The 26653-nt window shown below is 46.3% G+C and overlaps 1 protein-coding gene across 1 annotated transcript; it reads left to right on the top strand.

Annotated features, from left to right (window-relative positions):
• Positions 1-26653, top strand: EPS8L2 (EPS8-like 2; the record flags this gene model as incomplete). The annotated part of the gene is made up of 18 exons (XM_010194244.1): positions 1-65; positions 5942-6103; positions 7004-7153; positions 7299-7378; positions 7516-7655; positions 9851-9930; positions 10455-10581; positions 10944-11032; positions 13709-13783; positions 14815-14963; positions 15138-15264; positions 15655-15767; positions 19765-19876; positions 21360-21467; positions 22906-23047; positions 25192-25375; positions 25970-26102; positions 26430-26653. Coding segments are annotated over 18 exons (2108 nt in total), but the record flags the coding sequence as incomplete, so codon positions are not given.

Here is a 26653-nt window from a genome sequence, read left to right as displayed (position 1 = left end):
AACAAAGGAAAAAATACTCCAACTCCAATGTCATTATGCATGAGACTTCACAGTACCACGTACAGGTGAGCATGCAATGAAATGCTAAGGGGCTGAAAGACCAACGTCAGTGCTAGATGCTGGAATTGCAATGTGTTTCGTTTATCCTGGACCTTCATTAGTGCAAAGAGGAGTTGGGGGCCTTCTTACAATAAGCAAGTGTCACTCTGCGTCCCCTGGGAGAGGCAAACAGCAAACCTCATGCTTCTTTTCATGTTTCTTGCTCCCTGATGCCCACAGATAAACTTGCCTCCTGAGCTTCCCAGCCAACTGGGTCTGTTATTTCTAGCTCCTGGCCTGTAGGGGACAGACACTTTCAGACTTAGCTGTGTGCTGTAATTTACCCCCTGCAGCTGTGGGTCTCCATGGTCCTGCCAGCCTGGACCCAGCGGCTGAGAACACACAAGTCCTCTCCAACACATGTAACACTGAAGCTGGGGTCATCTGGGTTTCTCATCTGATTCCTTTGAACACAAAAGGGTGGGAAAGTAAAGACCTTATGTGGGTGGAGCACAGGGATTTCTTCATGACAGACACTTTGAGGAGATAAAGGACCATGAGAATTGTCCTGAGACAATTCCTCTCCCAAGACCGACCCCACTCCTTCCTATGGGTCAGAGGTTTCAGACTGGACTAGATCCCTTTCCTTTTTCTCCTCTCCTCTCATATATTGCCTGCTCCGTCTAAAATCAACCCTAGCTCTCCTGCGATCTTTTATTTTTTTGCTGCTCCTCTCCGACTCCTTGCTTTGGAGAGCAGCAGTTGTTCCATTATGGTATGATATTATTTGAAGGTTCAGACTAATAGACTTCACTATAGCTCACAGATCCTCCCACAAGGGTACAAACAGCTTTCCATGGCACAACTCTGAATCACGCTCAGTTCCTACAACAAAGCCTGGTCCAGACTTCAGTGGCTTCTCCCACATTGCATGGTCATCCCTGACCATTCAGCTGTCCCTCCATTCGATCCTGCACATTTCTTTGAACTGAAATATGGGAGAGACACCCACATTAGGCAGACTGATTTGGAGATGGGGAGAGAAACAGAGACCAGTCACTGCTTTGGCATGTCCAGTGTGAGCTGACCTGCACCAACAGCTTGGAAGTTCCTGGCTTGTCCCCTTTCCCTTGCTGGACTGCATCTAGGACCAGTGTCTGGGGACATTTTGAGGTCACCAGCTCTGTCCTCTTGCTATGAGGTGTGACATGTGCTTGGGAGGTCACTGTCTCAGGGACTTGCTGTGGAGCCAGCACTAATCACTTGTTCAGATGGATGCTTTTCTGTCATTGCAGTCTGCAGGTGGGAAATAGTTGATGAGAAGGGAGCACAAAAATGGTCATTAAAGGATGTGAAGTTGGCTTAATTACATATGGGCCTCTTTTCTACTTTAAATTTAAATTGAAAATGGCACACAGAACCATCATTTATTAAAAATGTATTTCCTTTCTGAATAATCAAAATTCAGCAAATTGAAGTGTTGAGTAACTGGGGAGTGGAGAACGAGGGGGGGAAAAATGATGTTAAGAGACACAGGAAATTCTGTGCAAGGAAACAGGAAATGGAGAAGCTGTTGTCCTCTCTCCCTCCACTGCATTTGAAGGAGAGCAGTGGGAGCTGTTGTCTCTCTCATCACCCCATGCTTCAAATCCTTCTTGATCAGACAGGTTAAAAACAGGGTTCCTGTGGTGGTTACAGGAACTCATCAGCCCAAACAACAGAGACCACATCAAATATCAGCTTTCAGCTCTCCTTTAGCTACTGTGTCCACTCAAGTGATTTAAAACCCTTCAACCATGACAGGCATTAAGCCAAATTTCTATCTCAGTGTCACAGACATCCACTTAAAAAAAGAAGAGCCAGCCTGGCGGTCCTGGGCCAGGCAGTTCCTGGAATACAACACAGCAGTGCAGGCCACCACGGGAACAAAGGTGCCCGTCTAAGTCCAGCTGGACCCTTCATCACTGAAAACTGGGCAAGGCGAGAGTGGAAAACACTTTACAAGCTTCACATTTAGTAGATAGAGCCCTCTCTTCTCTGCTTTAAGACCCCAATCCAGCAGAGAGCTGAAGTACACAGTTAGAAATAAAGGAGCCTGTTCAGTTGCTTAAAATGAAATTTAGGCTTTTAAAAATGCTTGTTTGGAAAGAGACTCTGGTTTCCATCAGAGAAACTAATTTTCTGACAGCCTGGCTGTGCTGTCACATCAGTGGCCCTGCCAACCATCCCCATCACTGACTCCTACCAAATAAAGTCACTCATGGAAGCAGAGAAGGGACTTTAAACAGTGACACATACATAAATTCTTCATTATTAATGCCACATGCCACCCATTCGTGAGTCTCCACCTTGAACTTTGACCAAGGCAAACAGGATTTCAGTGGCAGGCAGTAAGGTAGGAAGAGGTTTCCTCACAAGAGGCATTTTACACCCTTCGAAGTAACCTGTAAGCTAACCAAAGTTTAATAGTGGATGGAGTCATTGTCCTTTCTCACAAAAGCTACTATATCTGAATACCCCTCTAAATCAAAAGGGGTTTTAATGAGATCGATGACAGTAGCAAGCTTCTCTCCCTCTCACTCCATTAGTATCTAAAGAAAATGAAAACGAAAAGAAAAGTTACCCAAGTAGCTTTCCCATCCATGAAAATTGACTGACTTAACTGTAAACAACAAAGGAATTTATGAAGATTGTAAAACCTGCAGATAAAATAACAGAACAGATAAGAACACCTGTCAGCAGATATAAACCAATTCTCTTCACTGCTCAGAAAGCAGAGGATTTGTCACCCTGCACAGATAATGTTGACTTTGTGAATACCTTTTTGTGCACTATTTTACAATGACCATAACATGTACCTGAGCATGTTTTTCGTATCTGATTGTATGGCTAATCTCAGCTTTCAGCTGAAATACCTGCCAGGAGTTTTATTTAGACAGTGCCTCACCCAATACCTTTGCTCTATGAACACAGGACTGGATCTTACACTCTGCAGTGTTTATTCTCTTCTGTGCTCTTTCCAGTCTTTCCAAATTATCCCACAACTGCCTTAACAAATTGGTCACCACAAATCCTCTCCACCTGTAATTCCCACCACTGACCATCATGTTTAAAGGCTCAGCCCTTTCTGCCTGTCAGGGCCACCAGTGCTTTAAATCTGAGCCTTTCCCCCTGCATCCACTTTGTCTGAAGCCAACAGTAACAGTGGTTCTTGCCTGTGCTTCAACGTGGCCGTGCAAGGCTCTGTGCTCCGAGTGCATGGATCCTCCTCAGGTCTGTCTGGTCTGTACTAGACACCAACCTTCACAGCCTCTTCAAGGTCCCTTTGTAACCTGTTTCCACTGAAGGACAATGCTGCTTTCCTCCCTGGTGCTGGAGCAGGGTCAGCTTTTGCTGCCTCTTAGTCTGCTTCCTGCTTTGCATCTCCCTGGGCTTTTACAGGTAATAAAGGGGCTTCCTTCCACGCAAGTGTCTCATTCTCCTCCATTGCCCTCTGAGGCACACGCTGATTGCAGGCACTACCCATTGGATATTTAATCAGCTCGTGAGCTGAGCCTGCTACTGAGGACAGATAGATTAACCTTCTCAGCCCCTAGCCCTTTCCCTTCTCTTCCTGTGTTTTGTAACTCTTCTTGCTAGTCTTCTGGGACAGAAACTGTCCTTTTGTGCCATGCTGGACCCTGACCCCTGGTACAGCATCACTGTAGCAAAGAGTCAGCACCAGAAAGAAACTGGTTGAATCCTAAAAGGCTTACAGGTGATCACTGGGAGAAGGCACAAAGACAAGGGATCAGAGGGAGAAAAGCTAGGCAAAACTCGACCCTGAACTAGAGGCAACAAAAAGCCTTTCCAAATTTCATATCCCAATTTGTGGCTTGCTTTAAATGCCCCCCATTTTTCCAACTCTTGCTTTGAAACCAGGCTGCAGGATTTGTGCATCCAAGGCAAGCAAGAGTTTTCACTGCCACCACCCACACAAACACTGTCAGGCAGGGCTGTCTCAGGGGTTGCCCCAGCGTTGCCCCCAGCCCCACAGCCAACACGTGTAATGCCCCTGCTCATCCCGCAGTACCTGGGTCTCCCTGCCAGAAAGGTTAATCTGCTCCGGGGCTCTTCTGCTGACCCACAGCTGATTCAGCAGCAACGTGTTATTTACTCTAATGCTACAGAGTAGAGGAAGCGGGGTGACGGGGTCAGGCTGGTGGATGGGCCTTTGATATTGCAGGGAAGAGAGGAAGAGCTGGGACCTGGCCTGATGAGCCTCCCGACAGCAGGCATTTGGACTGGCTGCAGCACCAAAGTCTTGGTCAGGCCTGTAGCTTGACCATCCAAAAACCTCGTGCCTTTCTCTCCTGGAGAAAGCTGGTTACAACAAGGGAAAGCTTCAGCCACTTTCCCAGTCAGGCATGTTCTTTTTCCCGTCTCCTCACCATTAACACAGCAGGGCAGCAGAGGGAGCAAGGTGAAATGAGACCATTTCCTTTTCCTTCCTCTATTTTTTTCCTTTTCCTTGTTGTCACCTGAACATGTGGCCTGGCTCTGTCTGTGTCACTCACACAGGGACAACTGCAAAGAAAACACCCTGACTTGAGCTCCCAACTTCTCCAGCCTGGTGGTCCCCTTCTCCCCATCCACAGGGAGCAGAGTTTGCTCTCACTGGCTGCTGATCAGAGTGGAGTTAAAGAAATTACCTAGATTTCTGGAGTGGCCTTCACCCACTGCTCAGAAGGAGGGCACACACACCATGCAGGTGCAACATGCTTCTCCTTTCTGCAGCTGCCTCCTGCCCTGTGTAGCATTCCCCTTGCAGAGAGCCCCAGGAGCAGACCAAAACCTGCAGGTACAGCTCCATTACACAAACTCTTTGTAAACACGAGTGCCAAGGGCAAGGCTTGGATTGCCGCACACTTCAGGACACAGAGCAGGGATGGGAAAGCAGACGAGTGCGGTCACATCTGGGACGTCACCTTACCTGAGCTCCTCCCAGCCCAAGTGTGTACACAGGGTAGTGCAAGAGGGGAGGACAGCATGGAAACCAGGCTGGCAGCGGGCAGAGCACCAGGCTGGGTTTATAGGACAGGAGGGAGGAAGGAAAACCAGGGTAACAAACAAAGCCACAGTGCAGAACAGAGACACAAAAGCAAGTAGCAAAAAACCCCTTCTTACAGTCAGTTACACCAATTTTCAATATCTTGAGGGCTGATTTGGAAAATTTTGTGGGAAAGGCAACATGAGGGGACTGAAGGGCCGGTGCAGAGCCAGATGCCAGGTTTGGGGCTGTCTTGCAGAGCGGGTAGCCTCCAGCACAGAAGCTCTCTGGTGCAGCTGTGCTGCCTGTCGAACTACCCAGGGCAGGGGACCCAGCCAAAGCGCACGCACTGGATGGATCCCATCTCAGCACAGAGGACTAACACTGGCACATGGCTTGTGTGAGCTCTTTGCCTGGGATAAATTCCACACAGGGAGATCTGCTACATGAGACAAGCAAAATACAAGTGCTGTTAGCTTTGCAAGTGAAGCTTAACTACTGTATTTAAACTTCCAAGCCAGTTTCAGAAAAGTCAGGGGAGTAACTCATGTGTACAAAGCGTTTGCAAACACGCGCTGCTGGACAGGGGCCAGAGCTGCTAGAACTGACATATGATGAGATAAACATGCAAGTGGTGAAACTCGTTACGAAAACCCTGGCTGCATTACAAAACCCTGATCTTTCACCACTACAGACAGGCTGGTAGTAACAACCAGAACGCACGCTTGCTGCAGCGACTCTTTCATTCCTGTGCTCTAAAGAGCAGACAAACAGTAGTTCAAGCCTTTAGAGATGGTTTCACTGCTGATTGATGATACACACACCATCAAAGCTTTCTCATACTGTTTTCTGCTACTTTCCTCCCAACTTCAGCACTTGGCCACCTTCATCATGGATAAGAGCGAGTCCATTGTGACGGTGGACGATGCTATCCGAAAACTCATCTTGCTCAATTCAAAAGAGAAGATCTGGACACAGGAGATGCTGCTGCAAGTGAATGACAAGTCCATTCGTCTGCTGGACTGCGAGTCGCAGGTACCCAGAACTCTGCCAGAGCTACCCACAGGTTGACGTGTGGGGTGCAGTGTGCGCCATTCCCGTTTTGCCTGGGAGGACCATTTCTAAGGAACCCAAACAAGGTCGAATTACTACCAAAAATCCACTCCTGGGTGTGCAGGGGCTGGCTGACTTTAATTCAAAAGGCAGTTAAGTGTGAGATGATTTATTCACGGCTCCAGAGCACAGGTACTCCAGGTGAAAGACACCTTGAGCTGTGCTCCAGGCCATCAGTAAAACTGCTTTGTGTGGGAGTGATGCAGGCTTGCAGGTCCACAGAGATCTGCATAAAGCATGAGCAGAGAGGGAAGGACATATTACTTGCATTAAAATAACACACAGGATTACTTGCCTGAGAACAGTGCCCCAGTTTGACAGGCAATACATGTACATGCACACGGGGCACCTAATCTGAGGAGAAAGAGCAGCCAAAACAGTGGGAAAGGGATGGTGCTGCCCTGATTTTAGCAATGAGAAACTAAAGAATATTAGCCCGAGGTCATCCAAGGAGACAGTGGGAGAGTAAGCCCCTCACAGAAAGCATCTTTTCTCCCAGTGCTCTGCTGGAATGCACAACAAGTGTACTGGTGCAAGTAAAGCACGTCAATAAGATAATGGTGAACAACAAAACTCCAGTTATGAAAGTCTCACACTGGGCCCCATATTCAGGACTCAAAGGAGAGCAAGAGCTCACCTTTGTTTGCCATCCATCTCTCTCCCAGTACCAAGCCGCTGCCCCTCTGCAAGCCTTGACATGTAGCTTTGAAGATCCCAGCAAACCACTGCTGAGAAGCACAAGCTCTGCCAGGTCTCTCTCCTCACGCAGGACCATTCTCTGTCAGTTCCCCATTGCTTGACCCCTTCCTCTTTCTCTTCCAGGAGGAGCTGGAGGACTTCCCTCTGCCGACAGTCCAGCACTGCCAAACAGTGCTGAATCAGATGCGCTATTCCTCCATCCTCCTCCTGGTGTGTCAGGATTCAGAACAGCACAAGCCCGACATCCACTTCTTCAACTGTGACGAGGTGGAGGTGAGCACAGCCCTCCTTGCTGGTGTGAAACAGAGACCAAGTTACACTCCTAGCGTGCTGCCAGCCCCTTATTCCTTTGCCCACTCAAAGCCCTCAATCCTTTCTAAAGCAAAGCCCTTAAAAACATCCCTGTTTTATCTTTGAGGCGGAGATGGTTCATGAGGACATAGAAAGTGCCCTGGCAGACCACAAGCATGGGAAGAAGATTCGGCCACAGACACTCAAGTAAGTACTGCAGGATACAGCGAGCAGTGGGGGAAAAAAAATAAAGTCCCATTAACAACCATGCATTTGCACACCGGTCTCCCAGAAACAGAACTGGCAGCCACTGATGGAGTTGTTCTGTGTGGTTTCCCCTGCAGAGCAAACCAAGAAAAGATCAGGCAGAGACAATCCATCCTCCCACCACCACCGGGGCCGGCTCCCATTCCAATCCAGCACGACATGCGAGGCTCAGGGATAAACAGGAACCGGGTGGCACCTCCTTCTCAGCAGAATCCAGGTACTGGGAGCGCTCGGCGAGTCTGTCCTGGGGATGGAGGAGCTGTCAGCCCAGACAGCCAACCCTCCTGAAATGGCCTGCAGTCATTCCAGGCCCTGTACTGCACAGGGCACAGGGAAGCCCAGTGTCTTCTCACTGCATTATAAAGTAACACAGATACTGTGTTAAGTATCAAAGGCACGATATTTTGTTGCATCTCTAGCTGTGCTTTATAAATGCCTAAAAATTGGGCTGCAGCAAACATTTGTACCCACCGGGCTAGCGGTAGGCATCTTGTCAATAACTCCTCAATAAATCAAAGCTCCTAGAAACATCTTGTAATTACACCTGTGTTTTGGGGATGGTGAAATTCTCACAAGAGGTGAAAGCCCCTCATAAAGCTGAGCCATCATGTGAAACCTGGATCAGGCACCGGTGATGTTAAAACATACAGACAAGACAGACCTGGTCAGAAAGGCAGATTCCTACCTCTGCTGACTTGACAGAAGCCAAGATTTCACTCTCAGAAATCAAGTGGTTTGCATGAATTCTCCTAGAGCCGACTGTGGAAATGCAGATCTAAATGTGCTCATGCAAAATCTTATCCCAAAACCATCCTGACTTCAGCCCCTTTGAGTTGGCTTGAAAAAAACTGAATTCCTCTTTGGAGAAAGAAGTAACAATTAAGTTCCCAGTAGCAGAAATAAGCTCTTTCTCTGACCAAAGCTCAAATTGACTAAAATGACGAGCAAACTGTAAGCCATTCTTATCACTGCCTATTGTACCACCTTCCTTTAGGATTAATTTCTAGGTTCAAGGAAAACATGTAATCGGGATATTGCAAGAAACTCCAAACACCAGCTGAGGAGAGAAAATACTCCATTCCCTGGGATGGGACCAGAAGCCAAGCAGCTGCTCTGGTGTCCTGAACGGAGAGCCTATTGCAGGTCCAGCTCCGCATAGTGAAAATAAGACTTGTATTTCAGGGCTGGACCATGTATAAACATCTATATTCTGATGCACAGCAGTTTTTAATGAAATGGCCACTCTTAACTCTGCCCTTCCCAGGATGCTTTCAGCTCCCATGAAGCTTTAAGTCTGTAGCTTACATCAGCAGAGCTGGGCATTTACCCAGGCTGGATTTCTGGCTCTGAGAACACAGAGCCTGGCGTGAAAGCAGGTGTCAGAAGAAAGCCTTGAATGACGTCTGTTTGCTGAGATCGCTCCTCCTTTGAAACGTGCCTTACTGCTTTTTCTACAAAACCTGTCAAAACTAAATCACCTCATCTTAACGCTTAAAGATGATGTACATTTTTCATCATCCTTTGCCAAAACTGCCTCCCCAATTCTCCCACTTCATATATCCTGCTGTGCTGGCCTTTTCAAACCCCATTGCACTGAGCTGACACATTATTCTTTTCACAAGAGGCCACCCGAGCAATTGTTCACACTGAAATGTCAGCCTCTCACTGAATGTCTGTCTTCTGGAAGCTGGGAGGTGCCTACGTTGTTTTTTATTGCAGGAGGATTATTTTTTTTTAATACCCATTAAAAACTCTCGAGAGACTGCACACAGGTTTGAACAAAAATGCTGATTTATGCGTGGTCTCGCCTAAATATCAGTCATGCAGAATTCCTGGCATGCTGCTTTCTATCAAGTCACAGTTGCATGCACTTCCAGGTCTTATTTCTTCTTTCTCAACTACTGTTTAGTTAGACTGGTACTTCTGGGACAAGGAAGGCTCCTGTGGAGAACTAGAGGTTAGAAGTGAGAGTGGGAGTTAATCTCATTGCACTTTACATACGTGTGGAGTGCTCTGCAATGTGTGTGGTGGCTTTTCAGCTCCTCTGCAGGCATAAGTCAGCTTAGACGCATCAAAAGAAAAGGAGACAGTGACTCACAGAAGCTGGAGACCAGGGCTTGCAGGTCTCTGCCCATAGCTGACAGCTGGCTGCTCTTCGTGATTCATTCACTGCTGCATTTGAATACAGGCAGCGTATCGACACAGAGGGTTGGCGGGCAGGTGCGGTGACCTTGGAAGATTTAATCGGCAGCTTTGATCGACTCCTGCTCTTTGTGATCTCCTGAGGTGCTCTCATAACCCACAATAAACAACCAAGCTGGGAGTTATCTTCCTACGGGTCCCTGCATTTAATGGAGCCTATATTCAACCTCTGGCAGTAAATATATTTTTCTCTCCCTCCCTTATTTGCAGACTATGAACGACGAAGCTCCAGCTCTCATGACCACGAAGAGTCCCGAGCCATCTTAGCACAGAAGATTGAAAAAGAAACGGTTGGTAACAAGAACAGCACATGGTCAATAGGCAGGAGGAGAGGGAAAAGAGAAGAAGGGAGCAAGGGGCTCCTCTGTGATCAGACTGTGAGATATCACAGTTTAACAATGACTAGATTACACACAAAATTGTTAAGCTGGTATCTACTATTCTTAAACAGAAGGTGAACAAAAGCAAAGCTCCATCACTGGGTCAGTTACAATCTCCTTTGACCCGAGGTAGCTCTGCTGATTGCAGAAGGTCTGCTCCTCCCCAGCCCACACGCTGGTCTTGGGGTTATTTTCCAGACGTCCATTAGCAGGGTTCACTTGTCCCATTGACACGTACAGCACACAGCTAGGCACAACTTTGTGTTTGGAAAGTGATGAATTCAGCTGAATTTCATGCCTGGATTCCCCATTCCTGTGCATTCTTCCAGGAAACGAAACAGGCACAGAGCAGCACACTCTGGGATTTGGGCTTCCCAGCTGCATGCAGTTTGGGCTCCGTTTCACCTTAGTTTGTTGCATTTCTGTCCTCACAGCAAATCCTCAACTGCACTCTGGATGACATTGAAGTGTTTGTCGCCAGGCTTCAGAAGGCTGCAGAGGCATTCAAACAGCTCAACCAAAGGAAGAAAGGGAAGAAGAACAAGAAGAAAGGGCCAGCAGGTACAGTGCAGCAGCTGGAACAAACGGGGAACGTGGGGCATGGATGAAGGTTGGGAGGAGACCTCAGTTCACGCCCCAGCAAAGCCAGGTTAATGCAGCAGCACGGGTACGGACCCAACAGCAGCTACACCAGTCTGGAATGTGCTGCTGGTCTGTGGGGATCTCTTGTACAGCACGCAGGGCCTAGTTCACTGTGCCCACACCACAGAGAAAGACTTTTGGCTTTTCTCAAACTCCTGATTTTCAGTAATTCCAGTCTCAGCACCCATTATTGCTGGGTCTTCTGCAAGGCAGCAAGATGCAACTTTTGTGAAAAGGGATGCTCTAATTAAAATGTCTTTCTCTCTACCTTCTCATAAAAGAGGGCATGCTGACTCTTCGAGCAAGACCCCCAAGCGAGGCCGAGTTCATTGACTGCTTCCAGAAAACCAAACTGGCTTTTAACCTCTTGGTAAGACACAGAGGGTGTTTCTGTCCTATGCAGTGGCAGAGTTTTTTCCCGTATCTCACAGTAGTAAGCATTTAAAGTGAAATTTGACCTGCAAACACCATCAAGGGACAAAGGTGTGAATTCCAGATTCTTCAGAATCCAGAACAAACATTGTGCCAGGCTGGTGCAGGTGCCTTGGGTGAACTTGTTAAACTGAAACCAGAAGTGTAAAGTCCAGGATGGGAGTGAGCAGCCAGGGGCCTTGCAATGCCTGGAGCTCTTACCAGATACAGTCTCGACTTAAAGCTTTTGTGAAGCTGTGAGCTGAGAGCATCGAGAACTGCTGTGTCCACCTCGCAGATAGCTGTGCAAAGGCTTTGGCATGGTTTATACAGTTGCTCTATCACCCAGTGTCTCCTCCCCACCAGGATTGGGGTGAGGAGGCAGGAAAGGGAAAGGAGATTCATGGGTTGAAATAGAAATAGATTTACTATAATAACAACAACCAATATTAATAACAGCATTAATATAAAGTACACAGAGTTATTATATTCAGCCAGTATTGTGGGGGTGTAGGATTCAGGGGGTAGGACAGTAGACAAGATACAGTTGCTCTATCACCCAGTGTCTCCTCCCCACCAGGATTGGGGTGAGGAGGCAGGAAAGGGAAAGGAGATTCATGGGTTGAAATAGAAATAGATTTACTATAATAACAACAACCAATATTAATAACAGCATTAATATAAAGTACACAGAGTTATATTCAGCCAGTATTGTGGGGGTGTAGGCTTCAGGGGTAGGACAGTAGACAAGTCTCTCTTGAGATGTCAGCCATGGAAGAGGGAAGAAGGAGATGGAAGGTGCAAACTCCCCAATTTACAGTGAATGTGACATTTATGGTGTGAAATAGCACTAATTGGTCAGCCTGGGGTCAGCTTGGGGCCAACTTCCCTGGGTTTCCGCTTACCCCCCGCTTCTGCACATGTTTATCTCAAGACTGATGAAGGCTTTGAGTATCACGTACCAGCATCAGCTGAAACTTTAACAAAGTCTTATCACTTTTTTCCCATGAAATGTGGTGTAGTCCTTACAAAAGTTGCAGTTTTCCTCAACAGGAAACTGACTCTCAAATTCTGTCCCAGTAAACCAGGACAGGTTTATATAGACCATCCCCACTCTAGATACTGGCTTCTGCTTGTGGCCTTTCAAAGTCTGTGTAGTTTTGTGAGAGCTGTAGTCCTTATTATCCTTGCAAAGCGTAAACAGAAGACTGCAAATATTGGAGGGAGGGGGAGGAAGCCTTATCCACTTTAAATTGTTCTCATCCGATTCTGTCTACAGAGCAGCTATAAAGCTGCCTCAGCCAGAGCCTGGAAAGTCTCTGGGTAACAATAACCGATGTCCTCACTGCCCTGAGGTTCCTGGCTCCTCTCTTTCTCCCCTGGAGGAGCTGCTGTCTTAAGAATGAGATGAAAAGCAGAAGCAGAGAGATGTTCCCAGTGCTGCCAGCTCCACTTAGTGAAGTATGTGAGACCAAAAGGGTAGTGAACCAGAAATTCTGTCAGTTCTGACCAACCTTGCCCAGCCTAACGAGATCCTTCCTGAAAAGTTATTAGTAAGGAAACCACAGAGATTGTAAACAGCCTTAATGCAGGACATCAAGCTCCAGCCTTTCCATTTAGAAGCAAATATGCATAATTTTTGCCTGCTCAGGACCAGAACTGCTCCCCTGACAGCAGCGTGGGAGCTAACACAGCTAACCCGAGCTCTCTCTGCACTCAGGCCCTGGACTTTGCTGCCTGTGTATCTGCAAAGCCACAAAACCACAGCCAAAGCAGCTGATCTCCCAGGAAGCAAGGAGGAGAGCAGGGAATCAGTGATGGAGCGCTGCCATGTCTGTCCCAGCGCTGCTGTCACCTGCTACATGGCTGCGAGGTCCCATGTGAAGTGCCATTTCATTTAGTCACCTTGTTGCCATCAGTTGTTTCACACTTTCCACTCCACATTAATGTTTAATCACCAGCATTTAAAACGCTTTGCATTGGGGTAGAGAGGAGGGAGTCTTTTTCCACTGCAGCAATGCCAGTAGCACAGGACACAAGAAGGAGCTGAAAGAAAGCACAAACTGAAGTGGTTTCTCACCACAGCTTAACAGTTCTTACGGTAAAGTAATCCTAAGCATTTGCCCCTCCATCCCACCACAGTCTACTCCAAATACCAAGCATTTCAGTGGCCAGGGTAGCTCTAGGTGCTGCAGGCAACACCTTGGTGGAGATTTTTTCCTTGCCAGCAATTTGCTAAGGGACCCCTCAAAACTCTCATTCTGTGGGAACCAGTGGGATTTTCAACATTGCAAGAGTCAGAAGTAACAGTCTCTTCCTCACTCGGACTTTCAAAATAAGCCAAGGCTTTTGATTCTGCTCAAAATAGCTTCACAGGGACTGAATGTAACCCCTCCTGAAATTCAACACCCTTAGAAATGGACACAAAATGGAAATGATCTAAAACCGAGAGATTCCCACTCCCCAATCGCTTGCTCTTCTTCCCTGATTTCAAATGCACTGTTGAAAGTTTCTTTACTTTTCAGGCTACATTATTAACTGTAACAAGTGCCAGTGAGCAACAATCTCTCCATGCAACAGAAAGGAGAAGGCAAAATCAGGTTGGGATTGAACTAGGTTTCCTTTCTCTTTTCAGGCCAAACTGAGAAAGCACATCCAGAACCCCAGCGCTTCAGAGTTGGTGCATTTCCTATTTGGACCACTGGAACTGGTAAACCCAATTCACAGGTTTTCACTGTGAACTCACTTTTTATTTCTGACGTTGCTTTCACGCTTACAGGCAGCTGGATTATGCAGAAGAGACAGAAGACTGCTCACAACTGGCTAAAGCTTTCTCAGTAAAGTCTAGAAACCACACCACTAACATTTCTGGTCTCTGATCTGATTTCCAGCTTGAACTAAACACAAAAACCCTAGCAAACACAAATCTTACTGTGAACAAAAGTGCAAGCCAGCCATGGTTCCCATTGGGCTTCTGCCTGATCTCACCTTCAAGCAAAAGTGGCTCAATATTTGCACTGAAAATAGGAAGCAAAAATTCCAACTCGAGAAAGAAGGCAGCAGGGACACAGAAATACCGAGTGATTTTTCATTTTTTAAAGTGCCAGCTTGCGATACCTCCTGTCTCTAACAGCAGCTATTTTTTAGATCAGACCTTGCTTTGACTCCAATAGAAAAAATCTTGGGTTCCTCTGAACTGTCCAGTCTTCTTCAAAGATGTTTCTGGAGACAGCTGAGCTGATCTAAGGATTGGCTGCTGTCCACAAGAGTCAGGCTATCCCTTGGCATGAAGGCTGGCCCGCTGGCTTTCATTTTATACCTTGGAGAACTCGGTCAGGAACTAGATGTCTTATTTGACTATTTACTTTTTCTTAAAAAAATCAGCCAATCAAGTACTCTCTGTGCAGTGCCAGGACAGTAAGGGGGTGCTGAGGGAGTATGCCATCCCTTTTAGGTAGCAGCAAACCATTAATTTAGCTCTTCTGCGTTGTGAAACCTCACCCTTACATGTAAAGGCATAGAGAAGTTTGGAAGTGCAAGCCTAATGTAAATAAGGTACTCACTGTGGAGGGTGCATTGGCTTCCTTTGGAGTGGGCAGGCATAGAGACTCCAAAGGATCACAGCCACTGATTTTTCTGCCTTTAATTTCTATTCCTTTGTGTGTGTGTGTGTGCTGCTTTGATATTTAGAACATCTCCTGAAAAACCTCTCACATTTGTGCGTGTTTGTGTTCAAATCAGATCATCAGTAGCTGTGGTGGCTCTGACCTTGCCAGGTCTGTTGTCAGCCCGCTTCTTTCTAAAGATGCCACAGATTTCCTCAGAGGACACCTGACACCAAAAGAAATAAACCTCTGGGAGTCCCTGGGAGAGGCATGGACCAAATCCAGGTGAGGATCCAGCTGCCATCTCACCAGGTTTCCCAAGCTCTTGAGAAAGGCAGAGGGGATGTTTGATTTTATAGCCGTGTCAGAGGGGCAAGGATGTCCTTGCTTCTCCCTGACACGCTTTCAGAGATGTGTTTCTTGTGAATCTCACCACATACTCTCTGTTTCACATCCTAGAGCTGAATGGCCCCGAGAAGCAAACATCCCCACCTACATCCCCAAATTCCGCAATGGCTGGGAGCCACCCATGGAAATCTTCCGCGGAGCTCCGTGGGAAATAGACATCGGACACTTGCAAGAAGAGGTCTGTCCTGCGCTGCCAGTCATCCTCCTTTCTTTTCCCTCTCCCTCCACTTTTTTTCAGGGGGAGAGATGGATCTGTGGAATTTGAAGTGGTGTGTAACAAGTAGTAGGCTCAAAACTCAGTTGGATCTGAAAACTCCAGTTAAGTACAGAAAGAAAAGAAGGCCAGAAAAGGGCAGCAATGATCAGCCTCACCTCCTGATCAACAGAAAACAGGGTACTATACCTGAGCCCCATGGATACAGGTTTGCCTGAAGGATATTTCTTTGGTGTGCACCTCATCGTGACCAATAGCTTCCAGGCCCTCATTCATCTACCACTATCACTCTCCTTTCCTCTGATACAACTTTCCCCTTTCCTGGTAACACTGACTCCATTTTTGCCTTCTCAGCTATCATCAGCCAATGGATATCCTTACCGCAACTCACTCAAGCGCAGCCAGACCCCTGAGCAGACACAAGCTGTGGATGCCTTTAAACAGAACGTAACTCAGCATGTAAATAGGTAACGTATCAGCACCACCCTCAGCTCCCACCTCGTGACCTCGTAAACACCCACTACAACATATCATGACACCAGGATGTTTTGGCATCCTGGCAGATAACTCCTACCGTTATTAATTCAGACTCATAATTAAGAGCAAGAGAACTCAAAGATCAGACGAAGGATTATTCATGCAAACGCCGTCTGCTTTTTAATCACTAGCAGGTCTCAAGGAAATGGGTTATGTGTTTTCCACCCCAAGAGGCAAAAATATCGACTGACTCATTAGTCAAGCAGTAGGTCTTGTTTCATAACATCGGCCCACCAAAGTGACATTAAGGATCACGTGCCAAAGATACTGTGCTGCACTTTTGTTCTCCATATGGAACCTGCTTGCAGGAGGAATCTCCACAAGCAAGCTTTCCACTGTTAAAAAACGCAGTGCTGGGAAAGAGCAGCTTGGGCTCAGCAGCACTGCACAGAAAATCCTTTAACTGAGAACGTACCCTTTTGATTCGCTGGAGGCAGCAGCTCCTCCTTTTGCTTTTAGACACAACCAAAGGGAAAAACACTTATTAGAGGCTGAATAACACGAGAATGGGTTTCTGAACTTGCTCGTCTCTCCATCAGGAAGCCGACAGTTGATTTCAGACAACTCTTCTTAATGGGATAAATCAAAAAATGGGAAAAAACTCCACCCTTTTCTTCAGAAGTCTTGGTAAATTCAGTTGCCAACCCAGAACCAACTAGGCCACCCCTCTGCCTCAGGCCTTTTTCCAAAGGAAAGATGGCTCTTTCACTGTTTAACCAAACACGCTGCCCCACTGCTAGTTTTCTGTCACCAGTTACTCAGCGGTATAAAATCTTTACGGAAGTAATTTTGGTTCAAAGTTTAGAGACTTTTCATCTGCTTGTTTGTTTACACGAGCTTATCCCTTTGAAGTTTTCCTGAGATCTCTTCGTTTCAACTAACTTGCAAATGAATTTTCTGCCATTCGTCGCTTTGTAGTGATTTGACATGAAATTATCCACTGGAAATTATCAAAGACTGAAAGCCCAGACCCAGCAAGGCACTGAACTGCAGCACTTCTCTGTAGCCAGCTCTAGACAGGGAAAAAAACGCCTTCAAGCCAGGCTGGTTTTTTATGGTTTTATGTTCTAATCTAAAAAAATTATAAGCTCTACTACTAAAAAAGTTCAAATTCATAGCAAAAGCCAATTATATCAGCAAAATAACTTATGTACCCCATCAAAGGTCCTGGTGGGACCATAAAATGGTACAGATGCAGCGTAGAGCTAGAAAGAATTACAGTAACAAATTATCTTCTCCAATTCCGTTTTCCTCAGGTTATGAAAAATCAGGAGAATTTCGTTTACGTGAGAACACTGAAGTCCATCTTTAGTGACTGGTAGACAGTGTACGTAAGGAAACATTTTCACCTGTTAGTCTCAGCACAGGCAAACTCCAAATAGCAGTATTGGAGGATAGAACAAGGGGAAACGGCACCAAGCTGTGCCAAGGGAGGTTCAGGTTAGAGATAAGGAGGAAGTTCTTTACTGAGAGGGTCGTCAGAAGCTGGAACAGGCTGCCCAGGGAGGTGGTGGAGTCACCATCCCTGGATGTGTTTAAAGTGCGGGTAGATGAGGTACTTAAGGATATGGTTTAGGGGGTAGACAGGAACGGTTGGACATGATGATCTCAGAGGGCTTTTCCAACCGAGCGATTCTGTGTGTGATTCTGTGTGTGTGAGTCCTGGGATACACATTAACAGCGTGCCTTTTTACCAAGGTGACCGTTTCCCTGAGACACCACCCAGACTAAATACAGTGTGAACATAGGTGAGGATCTCTTTTCTCCTGAGATAGGTGCTGTGCCTTTTTACCTACCTTTCAGACTGTCAACAGCAAGTTTTCTTTATGGATAACATTTAAGAAAAAAGGAAGAAATCAAAGTTAATGACACTGAAGCAGATGGTAGGATTGAGAATGTGCTTAGACTCCTTCAGTCCAGAGCAGAACTCAGCCAAGTCTGCCCAGAAGTTTGCCATGATCACAGTCCTGGAACAGACGTATTTCCTGCTATACTCATGCTTTTTTTCAGAGTAGTTTGAACTAGTTTCCTAACCAAGAGACCCTATATTAACAAAAATACCCATTGCTATTTACACCAAGGCTTTTAGCTGCAGAGAACTGTCATGAAAGCCACAAGCAGTATTACAGTAATCAGAGAAGGTCGCTTGTGTAAAACCTAGGTGCACACAAAGTACACGTTAACCTCAGACTCCTCTTTCCTGGTGACTCATTTACCTTCTGGAATGCTACAGAAGAAGTAATTTCTACCTCACTTGGGCTTTGCTCCCCCTCCCTGCCTTCAGGGCAGTGCTGGGTAAGGCCACCACTCCCTTTCTTGAGTGATGGATTCAATCTGAGAGTCTGCTCCAAGCCTTCCCCCACTGCAGACTCACAACTTATATAGCGCGCATGGCTGTAAGCAGATCAAGAGTTATCGCAAATCAAGCGAGCTAAAGACAACGCTGCAGTCATAGGCATGATAGCAAATCACTGAACCAGTGGTTTCAACCTTTTTCAGACCACTGAAAGCTGTCTGATGAAGACAGTAAAATGAACTGAAACTAAGCACGATAGGCTTGCTTTTCAAAGTCAGGTTTAACAGCTGCCTCAGAAGCAGCCTGCAAAGATCATAGAGTTAAAAATCACTGACCAAACCCAAGAACTCAGCAATGGAAAAACATCAGGCTAAAACCCAGAGGTGCTAGCAGTGCTGAAGCACTGGTTTCACCAAGTTACACGGAACTTGACATAAACTGGAGGAGAACCTGACCCCGTGCTGGCATGCCCACTGGGAATACGGCACGTGGGAGCCTCCTGCAATCAGGCAGCTGTGCAGGTTGCAAGTCATAAGCGGAAAGATCCACAGAAAGTGCATGAAAATAGGTCCTACCTACCCTTACACAACAAGGCAGGGCAGCTTTCCCATACTGCAGACACTTTTGGACTTAAAAAAATAACACTACATCCATCTTAACTAGAGAAGAAACAGATGACATCTGCAAAATTTTCCTAAGTCAGGCGAAAAAGAAAACTATGAAAAAATAAACCATTTTAGCTTGGGTCAAAGAAAACCTTTCATTGCACTTTTTTCACCATTTTCCATTTTCAACAATCGACCATATTTATTTTGTTTCTCTCTCCAAATGAAAAGCCGGTTCAGTGTAGAAAGCCTTATACTCTTCCATTTTCAACAATCGACCATATTTATTTTGTCTCTCTCTCTCCAAATGAAAAGCCGGTTCAGCGTAGAAAGCCTTATACTCTCGTGTCAGAAATACCCAAGCAAAATACTTAAACGCATTCCTCTTCTTCCCCCAAAATGCATTTTAAAATAAAAACGTTCAAACTCACTTCTCCTGGGAGCCCACAGAGTTCTGTTTCAGTCATTCGGCATTCATTGCCTGATGAAAACAAACCCACAGGTTTCCAGTCAGTTCTACCCACACTCATTTCCAATACCCTTTCCCCTACTGCTGCCACCAGCTTCTCCCTTACTCTGGCATATGGGGCTGTTGTTTCCACTTATCAGGACATCAGGATTTCACACTTCTTTTTCACAGGAGGTGCAATCAGAGCATTTTGTTTGTGCTTTGTCAGTCTCCCCAGTCCTTGCAAAGCAGCAGCTGACAGGGGAAGAAGTCTTTTCTTCCACCCTGAAAGCAGCAGCCCCACAATCCCCCAGTGAGGACACTCACCAAACAGCTCCGCAGCTTTTTGTTTATTTGTTTGCTTCCAAACACAGGATGCTTCACTAAAATAAGGGGTGAAAATCTTCCTCAGAATAGAGCAGCAAAGAGGCATGGCTCCCTCCTACCACAAACACAGCTGGCTGTCTACCTGCACTGGCACACAGACATCACCACTCCTCTTTTACCAGTGAACCTGTATCGCCCTAGTTATTAGATGGGCCTCTGTTAAAACTGCGTATTTTGTTTTTCTCCTGCAGGAATTTTGAGGCACAGGGAATGGCTCTGCCCAAGAGATATGCCAAAATCCGCTATGATTTCACTGCACGAAATGCCAACGAACTCTCAGTGCTTAAGGATGAAATCTTGGAGGTACGTGAAGCCATTCAGTGAAAAAGGTGTGCCCTCCTCCCCTTCCCAGGAACAGGAGAGATCTCAAGATACTGGCAAGTGCCAACTCATGTTTGCTTGGTGTTTTCTGAGCAGTAACACAAGGCTTTGCTCAAATCTAAAGCTTTCTGTCTGAGCTAGAGCAGGCTGACTGTATGCACTGGTCATTTGCTCAGCTGAAACACATCAGTCGCATCTTAATTAGCAATAAGAAGGAAGGAAAACAAGTCACTGTAGTACACACTGCTCACCCACTTACTGGGCATATGTTCATTATTACTGCTCCCCTCCAAAGGAATTATTTTCTATGAAAACATCCTTTTTCATAAACTTTCTCTTACCACAACACTGCTGGCAGCTGGAGAATGTAGGATGTGACTTGGTCTACACGCTCACTGTAACCAATCTGTGACTTGAGAGAAAGACTTCTGTTCAACAACACAATGAGAAATGTGTGTGGGTCTCCAGCAGTGGTCATCCATTCTGGGAAGAGTACTTTAAAAACAAACAAACAACCAAAATCACAGCTGTGGGCAAACCAAGCCTGCTGAAAGGAGCAGGGGGGTAGGTGCAATAGGAGGTATCTCAGCAACGGGCAGTCTCCTTGTCACAACATGGTTATGATGTGATTACATTATATGTTATGATGTGACACGTGATCAGGTCCTATGAGAACACCCCAGCACCTTTGGCAGGAGTCACTCTTGATTTATTTTTCTTAATGCAAAAAGACAACGCAAACTCAGTCGTTGGGAAGAAAAAAGCCCCACAAGATGGAGAAGTAGGCAAATTAAGTAGGAACAAGTTATTCAGCACCTCAGGTCTGTTTTCCCTCAGAGGTGCTCTCCCGTTCATCATTAGGATGAGTTCTGATGCTTTTCAGGAAAGATGTCAGTTCTGAACAAGCCTGATGAGGAGCGGCTGAGGGAACTGGGCTTGTTTAGCCTGGAGAAGAGAAGGCTGAGGGGAGACCTCATCACCACCTACAACTGCCTCAAGGGAGGTTGTAGAGAGGTGGGTGCTGGTCTCTTCTCCCAGGTGATGGGGGATAGAACAAGGGGAAACGGCACCAAGCTGTGCCAAGGGAGGTTCAGGTCAGAGATAAGGAGGAAGTTCTTTACTGAGAGGGTCGTCAGAAGCTGGACCAGGCTGCCCAGGGAGGTGGTGGAGTCACCATCCCTGGATGTGTTTAAAGAGCGGGTAGACGAGGTACTTAAGGATATGGTTTAGGGGGTAGACAGGAACGGTTGGACGTGATGATCTCAGAGGGCTTTTCCAACCGAGCGATTCTGTGATTCTGTGAATTGCAAATGAGCGCAATAGATCTGTTTGCCAGCTCCTGGCCTCACTGATGTTGTTCTGACAACTTCACATTACTGTGTGGTTTATTTCCACTACATGCCGTTTATGTATGCCAAAAATCTAATGTTCTTACTAGCAAATGTATTTTTTTCCCCTCTCTCAGGTGTTGGAAGATAATAAGCAGTGGTGGAAGTTGCTCAACCGGAGCGGGCAGGCTGGTTATGTCCCCTATAACATCCTGGATGTGGTGAAACTGGAAGAGCTCGAACAGGTCTGTGGTCAGGCAATATTCAACCGGTAGCAGCCTGCAGGGCATGATCAGCCTCTGAGAATAATCTGGTGATTAGACCTCCCTGGATTTCTTAGGATGTTGTGCACAAGTCGGGATGAATGCTTATAAGTAACCCAGGATCCTGGAGATTCCCGAGTCTCTGATGATAAAACTCTCCCATTTTTCCACCATTTACCTTCTCCCTCCACAAATGAGGCCCATCCTTCCCATTGGTGCAGCAGCCTCATGCTGTCCTCCCGCTCCGAGATGCCAAGCATATTGCCTTGGGAGGCAAGGTTATGGGACAGGTGATGGCTAGGTCCTGTGCCACGGACAACAGACTACTGTGAAGTGAGATCCTTGCTGGAAGGGACACCCAGCACAAGCCTAGCACCGTGACTTGTCATCCCAACAGGAAAGGTCTTGTGTTGAGGTGTCACCAAACAGATGCTGGCTACAGTGGCTTGAAAGAGTTCCTCCTTTGGCCAGTGCCTTCCCTTCAACCCCACATTTAGCACCTTCTCTTTTGGAAAACCCTGCCTTTTTCAGGGCTGGGCTGTCAACAGGATGAAAGAGCTAAGACAGCCATTAAAGCAAATTTTGCCACCAAAATGCTGAGATTTTTGTCAGGGGTTAAATTAAAGAGAGAGAGTTCTCCCATCCAGGTCAGTTCAGCAGCAGGAACAAGTTACAGGAGTGGAGGTGGATGGAAATACCATCTCAGTGAGTAGTAAATGAATACTGCTCTCAAGCATCTTGCATTGTAAAAATGTGGAGCTGGAGAACAATAAATGCCCTAAGGAAGCACGGAATTGCTTCCCCACTTTGGTATTTCACAGCTTGGGCAAAGCATAAAGTCCCCCAACAGGCCTCTGGACAGAAACCCTGTTAGTTTAATCAAGAAAATGGCAAAAAACTCTTTCCAGACTGCTCCAGGCACTTGGCAGTGGTCCCACTTAGCACCCAATTACTAGAGCAGTGATGCTTTAGCTTCAGATGGGATTTCTGTTTGTTTCTTCTTCCTATAAAGATCCTTTTGCTTCTCTTGGTCTCCATCTCCACGGAACCCCTATGAGCAGTAATTTCTGCATAGCAAAAGGGCCAAGTCACGCATATGAGAGCGGTCATGTACAGCACAAAACACGCTCTCCTTGTGTGACAAGTATGACACGTTTTCCAAGAGTGAAATGCCTTCACGCAGTCTTTGGCCTTTGGTTTGGGTTCTGTTCGTTCCTATGAGACCTCAGAAATTAACTTCTTCCATGCAGCTATACCTGAGGCCCCACCAGCCTCAGCTGAGCAGCCCCAGATCAGCACATGGACAATATGGCAATTCGTCCCTCAATTTGCTATAGTGGGTGGGAGGCAAAAAGTTTAAGAAAATGAAAAATGGTTAAAAAAAAATCTTACACATTTATTTTTCTTCCTTATCATCTAGTCTAACCAGAGGTACAAAGGAGATCCAACCCCCAGGGGATATGGACCATCCAGCCCAACTCACAAGCTACCTGCCAGCTATGCTGGGGATAAATGGGGAAGTGAAATGTTATCACGCAACTCTCCCCAGGATGCCAAAGAACGTAAGTGTCCTACACCGCGCTCCCAGGATCCAGGCACCTTTTGCACCACACACAGCAGCCTCAGGCAGTCAGAGAGCACGGCACTGTAGCTTTGCATTTTGGGACTTAATTCAAAAGTTTCTGTGAGCACTTTTGTGCTCTGTCCCAGTGGTTTTCTTTCTTTCTTTACGTTTACCATAATGGTCTGCCCACCATTTTTGGTTCCTGTGTGCATGTAACCAGACCTACCCAAGTATGTTCCCTCTCATAAGGCTCTGCACAAGGAGTGGCTGTGCCTTTTAGTGACAATAGACCAGCAGTGGTTTTGGAGGAGATGTACAGAGGAGATTCCAGGTAGTACCACAGCCAACAGAGCAGCCCCGAGGAGGTTGCTGGCTCCCGTCACAGGCTCTTAGGCAGCCTGGGACAAGCAGGGCAAAAAGGTGATCACCTTAGGGCTACAAAGATGATTAAGGGAGTGGAGCATCTCCCTTATGTGGAAAGGCTGAGGGAGCTGGGGCTCTTTAGTTTGCAGAAGAGGAGACTGAGGGGAGACCTCATTCATGTTTATAAATATTTAAAGGGCGAGTGTCACGAGGATGGAGCCAGGCTCTTCTCGGTGACAAACAATGATAAGACAAGAGGTAACGGACACAAACTGGAACACAGGAGGTTCCACTGAAATTTGAGAAGAAACTTCTTCTCAGTGAGGGTGACAGAGCATGGCCCAGGCTGCCCAGAGAGGTTGTGGAGTCTCCTTCTCTGCAGACATTCAAAACCCGCCTGGACGCCTTCCTGTGTAACCTCATCTGGGTGTTCCTGCTCCGGCAGGGGGATTGGACTGGATGAGCTTTTGAGGTCCCTTCCAATCCCTGACGTTCTGTGATTCTGTGATACCCCTGCTTCCAGCTTCATCTTCCTCCTCCCAAGGAGAGTTTTCTTTCCTCACCAACTTGTTTAAGCATGTCCAAGCAACCACCCACGTTCAGGGCAATCCCTTTCTCTCGCTTCCTTTGCACTTGCCTCCTGCCACCCATGCAGTGCCCACCTGGTCTGATCCTTCAGGTGGTTTCAGAGAAACCCCAGCCAGCAAATCTGCCAAATATGAGATTCACATCACTCCCTCACTGAGGTTCATGCTCTGTTCAGCTACTGGGTACTTATGGAAGCAGGAGCCCTTCTGAGATGACAGAAAGCCCCATAATCCAAACATCATGGACACGTATCTACTAATAGCACTGTGTTATTCTCCACAGTCTTCAAGAGTTTCATGGAAAAAGTGATACTGGACATTGTGTCACTGGAGTTTTATGAGTGTGCTGCCCACTCCCAGTTCATGCTTCCTGCTGCTTCTATTTAGCTGCACAGCAAAAGCTGGAGCTCTGAGGACTTGGATCAGCAAATTACTTATTAGAAGTAGCAGTGAGGACTGAAATGTAGAGGGAGCAGAGCTACAGCTCAAAAACAAGACTCTTAATTGTACGTACTCACAGTATTAGCCTTCCACATCAGGCAACAGCGAAGAGGCAATGGGAAGAAAATAAATGGCAACACAGGGGCACAGAAAAATGGGAACCTCATTCTCAGCGACAGACAGTGAGGCCTCCCTGACCTCTGCTGTCTCACCCAACCAGGTTTTTTCCCCTCCCTCCTGCTAAGTTTGCAGGGCAATTTCCTTATTTCAATAGCCCGAAGGGAACTTAGTAACTCATAAACAGGAAGATGACAAACTAAAGCAAAAAAACACAGCAGCAACACCAGACATCAGGGAAAAGGGACCCTGCCCCTTGTCACCACTTGACAGCACCAGTGTAGGCAAAGACGCTGCCAGACCAGGTTTTAAACTCCTGAGCAAACTTCTGCTAGTCGGTGTTGCAGGGTTTTATGTCCTTTGAATGACGTGTGATGAACAGGATAGGTTAGCAACACAAAAACCAAGATCGAGCCCAGTATAAATTTGTATATAAAATAGGTGAAAATAAAGGTCCTTACCAGCACCTGCTACAGACACCAGTCACACAAAATTAATGTGTTCTTATCAAAATGTTATCCTATTATTTTGCCAAATATGATACACTTTTCCCCCAATAAGTGTTTCTGAACTAGAATTTTCCAGGCAGCTTGCTTGCTTTTCCTATTCTCTACCTTGTGCTTTGTTCCCCCAGAACTTATTCATCACATGGACGAGCTGAATGATGAGTTGCTAAAGAAGATCACAAACAATAAAATTCAGCCTCCTCAGAGGAATTTCAAAGTGGAAAAGCCTCAGGAAGCTTTTGTGCCCCTCACCTTTGAATCCAGCACTGAAGAAGTCAAAGCTTGGCTGGAGGCAAAGTCATTCAGCAAAGAGTAAGATTTGCTTTACTACCTTACGAAATGCTGGCCCTTCATTTAAAAAGGAGTGGGAGAGGCAGCTTGCAACTTCTCAACTGGATAACAAGTCACTTGTATTTACTTACAGAGCCTGTGTTGCAAATTAGGTTTCAATCACATTAAATCCAGGTTATGTAAACAGTACCTGCAGAGCCCAGATTTACTCCCTTTCTTTCTTATGCTCTATCAAATAAACCTTGTCTTACAGCAGAGCAAAAGACCTAATGAGTAGCTGCAAATAAAGGAATGGGTTTGCTTATTCACACAACTCGCAGCTAAACGCTGGACAGCTTCCTATGTTCCTGTGAGCCCCACTGGGGCTCATCTGGCCCCAATTAGCGAGTTCAGAGTGGCTGAACTTAGAGAAAAAGAACTAATTAACTAGCTGCACCCATGGCTTGAAATGCAAATTCCAGATGACTGCCTGTCTCTGGAGCAGCTGTCCTAAAGTATGTCCAAGGAAGAGCCAGACCCTCAGCCAAGACTAGCAAATCTTCCCAGCCATCATGGAAGGACCAAAAAGCTGCCCGTGTAGCACAATGATCATCTCCTCGCTTTGTGTCTTCCCAGGACAGTGGAACACCTTGGCATCCTCACTGGAGCTCAGCTCTTCTCCCTCAACAGAGAGGAGCTGAAGAAAGTGTGTGGTGATGAGGGAAACAGAGTATACAGTAAAATCACAGTGGAGAAAAACCAACTGGAGGTAAGTAGCTTTCTGAACAACTCCTACCTGAATGGGTGCCTGCACCAGAAGTGTCAGATAATCTCATTAAACACACATTCTAAGAAACTAAATTAAAAAAACAAACCAAACAAAACCACACCACTTAAAAATGCTGAGAAGCCTCTTAAGGAAAAAGGCCCCAAATCTGTAAGGCAGATCACCCTGTCTCCACTAACAAGTCTGCCTTCTTACTGGTATCACTCATCCCTTTGAAACTAGCTCTACTCTTTCAACAGTAGTTAAATATTATAATTTAACTGAAGCTTGAACTTAAAACTCAAACTTTCTCTTTTCTTTCCATTCTAGAAAAGCAGAGGGGAGTCAGAGCTCCAAGAAATCATGAAGCGTCGCCAGGAAAGGATTGATTCTGCTAATTAAAATCTATCTGCTTTATTTCAGCTATTAGTCATAGTAGTGCAGAAAAAGGGAATGAAAGCAATGATCCCCAGTCCAGACAAGAGACAGCAGTGCTCCACACTTAGTGGTGTAACTGCCATCAACGTGACAATTTCTTGAACACTGTTGATAAG

The sequence above is a fragment of the Mesitornis unicolor genome, unplaced genomic scaffold (assembly GCF_000695765.1).
Source record: "Mesitornis unicolor isolate BGI_N332 unplaced genomic scaffold, ASM69576v1 scaffold3201, whole genome shotgun sequence".
Taxonomy (NCBI): Eukaryota; Metazoa; Chordata; class Aves; order Mesitornithiformes; family Mesitornithidae; genus Mesitornis; species Mesitornis unicolor.
Note: the sequence above shows the minus strand (reverse complement) of the source record. Positions and strands in the feature narration are given on the sequence as shown.